At 36.1% G+C, this 8,904-nt stretch overlaps 1 protein-coding gene across 1 annotated transcript; it reads right to left on the bottom strand.

Annotated features, from left to right (window-relative positions):
* Positions 1-331: 331 nt before the first annotated feature.
* LOC111303836 (transcription factor LHW-like) lies at positions 332-8,237 on the bottom strand. Its single transcript, XM_022900295.2, has 10 exons — positions 7,542-8,237; positions 6,393-6,608; positions 6,199-6,280; positions 5,817-5,858; positions 5,673-5,732; positions 3,598-5,370; positions 3,379-3,480; positions 2,878-2,991; positions 2,655-2,780; positions 332-1,154 (listed from the first exon to the last, which is right to left on the bottom strand). The coding sequence occupies exons 1-10, from the start codon at positions 7,634-7,636 to the stop codon at positions 975-977; spliced, it is 2,790 nt and encodes a 929-aa protein (XP_022756030.2). The 5' UTR covers positions 7,637-8,237; the 3' UTR covers positions 332-974.
* Positions 8,238-8,904: the final 667 nt, after the last annotated feature.

Genomic DNA, 8,904 nt, shown 5'->3' on the forward strand with positions numbered 1-8,904 from the left:
TTAGTACACTACTCCAAAACCATAAACCCAATTTCACCACATAAAAATATGTTTAGTCAATGTTTCAACAAATCTGTATATACGTTCAGTCAAGATTCAGGGAAACTGTTGCCTACGCCTAACACAAAGCCTTATTATGGTTAGTAAGGCTAACAGTAGCCATATCCTCGGCTTTCAATGGAGAACTTAAAGCCCCCACCGTTAGCCTAAGTAAGAGTGCGGGATTGTGAGTGAGAAGGAGCCACCATCTTGGCTCTTGGCAGTTTTTAGCATATCAAAAAGTTCGTTCAGACAAGATTGCAATTCTTTATGTTCACAACACTCGATGAGATTTGCCAAAATGTTGCTAAGATTAGTTAAAATGACCATTAACAAGGTCAGAGGTACCAACATACAGACACTATTAAACCAAACAGATTTCAGCAAATGCATAGATTAGCAGAAAGTAAATATTACAGTACTGCCACAAGATATAGAACATTCCTAATCCAAGAAAAAAATCCAGGGTGGGTATAATAAAATGCAGTTCTTTCCTGGTGGCAAAACACCTCATCCCCATCATACGACATCCCATTCCTCTATACATTTTGAGAACCATAACACCTGAACTATTTAGCTACCCACCCTTATGCCCTACAGGATTATCCTTCAAATAGAATCCAACAAAATCCAAATATCTAACAAGCCTTTTGTTTTTCCTGAATGGTCCCTTGAGACTGAAATTGTTTTCTGTTTCTTCTTAAGGTACAATATAGGAACCTCAGATGTTCAAAACAGGCCATTTGAAAGTTGTTGACAAGCTTTCACTAGCTAAACAAATCCACTTCTCTAAAACAAGGTCAGCCGTGTGGGGGATGAAAACGTTAGTCAAAGTCAGAACCACTCAAGTCCACAGACTGTATGTTAGTCATGGCAAGCAAAGCTAGGGCTCGCTCTTAACATATCTAAACCAGAAAACCAAGCAGCAAGGTGGTTCACTGTAAACTGCTGGCCCTGCCAGTTGCAGGTATAGAGGCAGCTTGGGGAAAAGAGTGCTGAACCATCATATTGTTGCTATCAAAAGCATTGGCAGATGATGTGCTGCCCTTCACAGTTTGCTCCAAAAGATGAACAAGTGACATAAATATCTCCACCCTTGTAACATCCCTGTTTGCCTGTACAAGAAACTCACATCAAATGTCTAGCATAAAACACACCTAACATGCAATTTAAAGAAATGGTTTACTGTATTTTCGTGGTGTAAAGAAGAAACAAATCATAATGAATAATACATAAAACCCTTCTTCACAATCAAACTGCTAACTAGATACAAAAACTACTTTGCTACCATTTTAACATAATCTAATTATTTTGAAAAACTGTATGTTCTTACATAGAAATGTCTCGATGCATTGTTTTCCTTCCTGATCAACGGCAAAAGAATGAACCTAGACTATAGATGAATTAAGATTCAAAACTAAGACCTAAAATTTAGTCCTTCAATTACAGGTAACTCCTCAAACTAAATGTTTGATTAGCTTTTTGCTAAAAAAACAATTCCACAATTTCTTTTGGCCAGATTGCAACTACAAATAATTTTAGCATTTTTTTTTACAAGTCCAACTCATAGTGTATGCAGCATGGTAACAAGCCCGTGAAGAGCTTTTACAACCAAGTTGCAGGGCTAATTGCAAATCTTCTGCCACATAAACAAAAATGAAAGGAATTTTAACACAAAGTCACTTCCATCAGGTTAAAAGCTATAATACCAAGTATTTTATTGCAATAAACAACAGAGGAGAATGAGGCAATGAGAAATGTGGAGGATATAAAGCCATTTAGGTTGTGAAACAATAGTTACTCGACTATTTCATAATATACATATTTAACAGTCATATTTGCGTGATAAAAGTGCATGAAATATGCAAATTTGGTGGAAAAGAGACAATAGCTGAATGAACTAGAGTAATTTGGCTCCAATGGTAAGTCATCAAATCCAGCAGTGCCATCAATGAATTCTTTAGTTTAACCACTATCAGGAAGTTTTAACCGTTATGTTAGTTTCCAGCAAAAGAGGATCGTTATAATATGAGTGCACGAAGTTGCTCTAAAGTCCCTAACCATGGTCTAGCTAAATTTACTTCAGACGGAGACAATTGGAAACTGGCATTCTAGAGGAAAGTAGGGATATAGCTTTTTAACTCTTTCTACCCAAATTTATGCTCTCAATTGTACAAAAGTTTGTTCTTAACGGCTGCCTACTTGTCATCTCTTCGAATATTTTCTTTTATGAAATTGTTTAAGATAATTCAAAGAAAGGTAGGTATCACAAAAAAATTTAGTTATCCTTCTGCATATAAATGTGATATTTAACAACTATAGAAACCAGTAACTACATTGCCTCTACAAAATCTATAATATCCTGGCAAACATTGCTACATTCTTCTCATTAGCTCTCTGCTTAATTACTGCAATGTAGAAATGTAATTAGACTGCATAATATTTCTCAAAACTCATCTCCTATTACTTGTCTATGTTGCATGACGCAGAAAAAAGATTAGGCACATGAATATCTTATTGCTTTTTTATGACAGAACAATAGGTGAAAAATCTATTGGTAAGATTGACCAGAACAATATTATTTGGAATGGCCAAGGATCATTGCAAGATCTTACCTCCACTGCGAAACGTGCCCAGATCTTGTCATTCCTAGTTTCCATAACCCCCTTCAAGATGGTCAATCCCAATCCCCTGATTAAGTCAGCTATTTCAAGAAAGAAACCCCGTTCTTCACAAAGCATCTGTCACAGCATATAAATACAATGCAGTCACACAGATGGAACAAGAAAGATAAATGATCTCTAAGCCATATTCAGATACAACTATAAGAGTCCCTACCTCCACAAGCATCTGACGAGGAGGATTCAGATCCTCAACCACAATAGGGCAAATCCTAGATTGTGATCCAACCTCAAATGCCCATGTTGCCCCTCCCTCAAAGTTTTCCTTTATCTGCAAACTCAAACAAGAGTAACATCTTAGCAGTAAAGAGATTCTTGTTCTAAGTTTACTTTGAGAAGGACAAAACTTCAAAAGTGGTATCTATTCAAACATCTCAAAGTCTAAGTTTCAATAGATACAACGTTTGTGCAAAATACCAAAATGATATTTATTGTACTCAACACATCAGAAAGAATAGAATATGCATATAAAAAATTGCTTCTGATAAATGCTCAAACAAGTTTTGCTTCCTGTTTACACATCTGAGATAGCAGCTGGAAAGCATAGCACAAGGCAAACCTTTTGACGCAACCAACTGGAACAAGATTTGATCTATCAACTTCCTAGAAGGTTGGATAAATACAGTAACTAGGTTATCAGCATGAAAAATATCCATACCTTAGACTCTCCCGTTTGTTTTAGCTTGTCTGCATGCTTTGTTACACTTTGCAGGAAAAACATGTGCTTGATGGTTTTTTCTAGCAGAGCATCTATGCTACACTGTTGAATCACAGTAAAGAATGGAATTAATGACAATATTTACTACAGTACAGTACAGTACAGCACAGCACAGCAAAGAATGATGTGGGTATATCAAGAGGTTAAAAGATGCATTACTTTTGCTCCATTTGGTACAATTTCCCTCAACTCTTTCACTCGATCTTGGATCATCTGGCGATCTTTTGGCCTCGGTCGAGGGTTCTCGCCAGGTTTTAGCCTTTTGCGATTTGGTTTGGTCATTTCATCATTCCTCTTTGAATATGCGGTTGAGACACTGCTATCACGCCTTGAATTATGACCCTGCTCAACCCATGAACTGATTTGAGACCCATACATAGAAGTAGTTTGAGAACAAGTCCCAGCATCATCCTTGCTACAGCCAGATCGATAAGAACTGCATGGGAGAGTTCCTCCTTTCAACAAAGACTTAGGAAGGCCACCAAGCAACTCCCCTTGCACTTGATTGGAAATGTTAACCTGGCCAAAGGTCGGAGAACTACTAGGAACAGAGGAGTTACTGAACTTTGTCAATGTTGTCCTGCAGGACACATCGTCATCTGATATCTGCTTTGCAGTAGATTGTGCACTAGAAACCACAGCATCCAAAAGATGATCCGAACCCATCCCAGAGTAAATACCCCGGTCTGATATCCCTTCATTAGCTGAAAAAATATCAGAAAACACATTCAGCATATCCTTAAATATTGAAGTATCATTACCCGGATTTTGCATCTTCAATTCTGGTCCCTCAGCAAGCACATTATTCCTTTTTCCATTGAGTAGTTTACTTTTTAAATCTGCCCCCAACACATCAAACAAGTCATCCCCTGATAGAGGCTGGATACATGTATCTTCATACTTAACATTTAAGGATCTAGTACTCAAACTTTCACTTTCATGCTGCAGGCAATCATGAATAGCACTTGAGAGTTCTTCACTAAAAGGTGTGCCTTCATCAGCATGGAGCAATGGAATACTAAGTGCTTGAAACAAATCATTATCTATACTTTCTTTCTTTGGAACCAAATCAGCTTGTGTGCACTTAGAATCCTCAAAATCATGCCCTTGATTAGCAACTACTGAAGGCATACAAGTACTAGTTAATTGGTTGGCCAGGATGGATAAAGGAACCTCCACTCTAGATGAACCAACTATCTGAACCCCGCTCCCTGCCAATTGTCTGCAAGAGGAAGTAACATCTTCTAGTTTCTGCAAGTTTGGAATAATACCTGGGACTGATTTTGATTTCATTTGACTATTTGATGCACTAGTGCTGTTGATAACATGACTTCGTAGACCAGTATCTAACAAAATCTGTTGCTCCATTGATTTTATGCTGCTATGACTGGCATTCGATTCAACAATTATGGGCTGACAATTGAACCCAGACCGTGAGTTGCAAAAACCAACTTGAGGATCCAGCCACAAAGTTTGGTTTGATGGAATTACTTCAGCACCAACAACTCCACAGTCCATCAGACTTTTAAAATTTTGGTTTGATTTCATCTCTGGACTGATTTTTGATTCACAGTGGCCATCATGAGATTTAGCCATAGTTTGGGTCATGCCAGGTAATTGGGATGTTGAAGCAGTACCCTGTGAGTTTTCTTGAATCTGTTTGATAAGCGAAGATGATTGACCAATAACCCTTGAAGCCTGAGACGGATTGCTTTGTTGGTTGCAGCCTTCAGCAACTGAAGTTATGGAATTTATAGACCTAAAAATTCCTGCCGAATCCATTGAAATGGGTTTTCCTAAAGAAATGGGAATCCCAATTTTCTCAATGCATTCATTTGTTCCATAGCTGTTAGAGAGAAGAGCTCCAGAGATGCATCCCAAACGCAGAATTAAACTCTTCACATCATTCACAAATCCCATGTTCTCCACAATCTGAAGGAGGAAGAACAGAGAAAAACTTAAGCCTCAAGGTGACAAACATGCTTTTGGCTTTATAAAATCAAGCATGCACAGGAAGGAGCAAAATCACTGAATAGCTGCCGCATTAGTGGCACTATCAGCTTGTAGACTAATATTTAAATCCCTTGTCAATGATATTTAAAGGGAACTGCAAAGCCCTCAGATATGACACTAGTTGTACCGTATGGAACCTAAATATAACGTCATCTAAATCTATGAAAATGAACAGAGAGACACATACACCTCTCAGAATAACTGAAGAAAAGTTCACTTACTGTTGTGGAAGAACCAAGCTGAAGAACACCATGTGGAAGAACAGGAATAACTGAAACAGTCTGCAATGGATAGAAGTCTAATAATGAAGCAGAGGGATAATAACCAAATAATGAGCAACAGTAGAAGACTAGAGGTTACCAAACCTGCATGCCAGCAGAAAATTGGAGACGCACCTCATGTAGAACCTAGAATCATCCACAAAAACTGTCATGTTAATTTCTGTTACTTTAACAATAACCACCACCTTTACCCTTTTCGTAAAAAGAAAGTTCATGAGAGAATATTTTATCTTTTCCATTCAGCTCCCATCTAAACCCATTATCATTAGTCAGAGTTCATGCACAGAACAAGAAAAAGTTTGTCAGGTTTAACATTTGACACATAGAAGCCAGGAAAGAATTTAAAATTAATACATGTAGAATCATGCACTAATCACATACAGTACAATCAGCATTTCTTCTTAATTAAGATAGAACTTTTATTGTAGCCATTAGCCATTGTCAGAAGCTACAATTAGTAATATACCTCTAGGGGGTGGGCATCTGTGATGTAATTATTTGCAAGAATCCACTGATGATTTCCAGTAAATGCAGCTCGGCCAACTAACCTGAAAAACAAAAGTAAGCAGCATCTCACATATTTGAGTAAAACAAGGCAAAGAACTTTAAAATGTAACATTAATCTGTAAGTGGAAAATTGGAAAATGGAGAAAAGCATACCCTTGACCTACTATACTAATTCGATTATTCATCATCATTTTGTTAATCAGAAAATGGACTTTGTCCCATGGTTGACTCCCAAGCTGCGAGGAAATTTCCGAACCCCAGCATCCCTCCCACTCTCCAAATGAAAATTCAGGGTTTTGAAGGCCAGTAATGCATGGAGGGATAGAAGAAAGTGCAGGTTCATAGTAACATTCCTCCCAAATTAGTAAACTGCAAAGTGTAAAATACACAGTTAAGACCCAGGCAGGTAAAAACCTATTGGGGGCAACAAGTTTTTAAAAGACTAAAGAAAAAGTAAATTGTCCAAGTTTCTAATATTGTTTCTTCTCTCTACATTTTCTCCAGCAGCCAAACAGGCCATGACATAAAGCAACTAATAGCAGATTCTACTCGAGCAATGATAGATATGGCAATTTTGCTATATTTAAAACAGGTAAAGTTAAGGCCATAGGCCATAGAATCAAACTAAGGAAAGTAAAATTCTGAATCAATGGATTCTTCAGCAATAGACCAGTCCAATACAAAGAGGGTTTCTTGTCAAACTTAAATGCATATATACTTTCACTAAGATTCTTTAAGACAAAACAGAATAAACCAAACATAAAGTTTCAAAAACAGAAAAGAAAAGCAGCATCAGATTTCGAATCAAGAAAAAATTACAAGCTAACAGTAACCCATCAAACTTTAACATGTCTAAAAACAGTTTTGCACCTCAAGAGACCAAAAAAAGTACTACGCAAGAAAAGCCTTTCATCTATGTTGGATCTCCTCCTCTGTTTGGTGCCAAGAAAATCATTAAAAAAGTTTACTTTTTTTAACCCATCATAAGAGAAAGGAAAAGAATACTATAAATTCAGTTTAAATAGCTAGATATTCCAAAAATAGAATCAACCCCCCCCCCCCCAATAAAAAAAAAAAAGAGAAACAAAAAATATTTAGTAAAATTAAATGAAAATACCAGCATAAGGCAGATTAAGTAAAACTTCAGTTCACTTGAGTAACCAGACCATAGCAAAAACATGCACAGCACTATACAGAAACACCAACTTTCTCTTCTTTTTCCTTCATCATTCTCCACAACCAAACAACCCCAGGGAAAAAAAGAGACAAAGCAGAAACAAAAATAAAAGAAGAAAAACTTACTTAGTATTCTGGCAGCCGATCTTCCAAAAAACAGCATAAGACCACTGACTCACCCGACAAAGTGACTTCAAAGCTTCTTTCAACAAACCACCCATAGCTCTTCTCTTTTTCCTTCTTCTCTCAAATGTATATCAACCAACAAAAATATATATATATATTGTACGCAAAGCAACCAACAAAAACGACTCAAACTGCAATCTTTATAGTATCCCAAATTCATAAGAAAAGAAAAAAAAAAGCAGCTAAAGCTAGCTTCCTCTGCAAGAGCCTCTACCAGCCTGCTTTGTTCTCAACCCACCACTTCTTTTTCTTTCTGGATCCAAGTTCCCTGTTATCATCCTCCTGCAACCCCTCCCCATCAACCCTTTTTTATCTTCAACAAATACTACTAAAACAAAGCAAACAGATGAAGAAAGCTTTAATTTTTTTCTCCTAGATGATGCCACAAGCTTCAAGCTTGAAGATAGCCAAAATTTGATGCATGTTTTCACTTCCAAAAACAACAAAAAATGAAAAAGATACAGGCCCACAAAAAAATAGACAGAAAAATAATAATTTGAGAGAGATTTTGGGATTTCTTTCCCTTTTTTTGTTTTTTGTCACTGTTTTGAGTTGAAACTTGGGAGAGCGTTTCTTATCCCAGTTTAGCCAGTTCACTCTTTTTTTTTTTTTTATTCTTCCGCCAAAGTGCGCTCCATTAAACTCAATGGTTTGGTTCTCAGAAATAGGCAGGGAGTTTAACTGAAATTACTGGGGATGCCACTTATTGAAGAATAGTTTTGTCGGGTTCTGACCTTTTGGATAAATTATTAAAATGAATTTTGGGAAAAACAAAAAGAAAATTAAAAAAAAAAAAAAAAAGCTGTTCTGTTTGTTTGTTTTAGTCAGACATATGTAGGTGAGTCTTCGCATAGAGAGATGAGGTGGGTGAGTGCGGGCTGCTGTGTGAGATGACGTCATGTTTGTCTTAATGCCCTTCTTGTTTCAACCAAATTACCAAAATGCTAACGAAAATTACGTAAACATGTTTTCCCTTTTTTTTAATAATCTAAAAATAGAGTAATTTGTGTTTTATTTTATAAAATATTTTGGATAAATAAATTATTTTATCAAAGTCAAGTCAAAATCTTTAAATTTAATAAGGATTCGTGTATTCAAATTTTGATTTTACAATTTTTGATTCCACGGTCACAAGTCACAACATTTTAATTTATATTAATAAATAATTTTTAAAATATTTTAATTGAATAATTTTAAATTTTATTAAAATTTTGATTTAATAAAAATTTTATGATTACAGTAAAAAAATTTTATGAAATCAAAAATTAAGATAGTATTCGAACTGAAATTTACTTTTATTGAA

This window comes from Durio zibethinus, chromosome 13, assembly GCF_047325235.1.
Source record: "Durio zibethinus cultivar Kanyao isolate XHJ-2024 chromosome 13, ASM4732523v1, whole genome shotgun sequence".
Classification (NCBI taxonomy): Eukaryota; Viridiplantae; Streptophyta; class Magnoliopsida; order Malvales; family Malvaceae; genus Durio; species Durio zibethinus.

Bases quoted from the DNA above. Each gene is read 5' to 3' on its own strand.
- LOC111303836 (XM_022900295.2), bottom strand. From the start codon at position 7,636: ATGGGTGGTTTGTTGAAAGAAGCTTTGAAGTCACTTTGTCGGGTGAGT. The intron at 6,609-7,541 runs GTAAGTTTTTCT...TACACTTTGCAG, and splicing joins ATCGGCTGCCAGAATACTAA to TTTACTAATTTGGGAGGAAT. The intron at 2,781-2,877 runs GTAGGGACTCTT...ATGCTGTGACAG, and splicing joins CTCGTCAGATGCTTGTGGAG to ATGCTTTGTGAAGAACGGGG.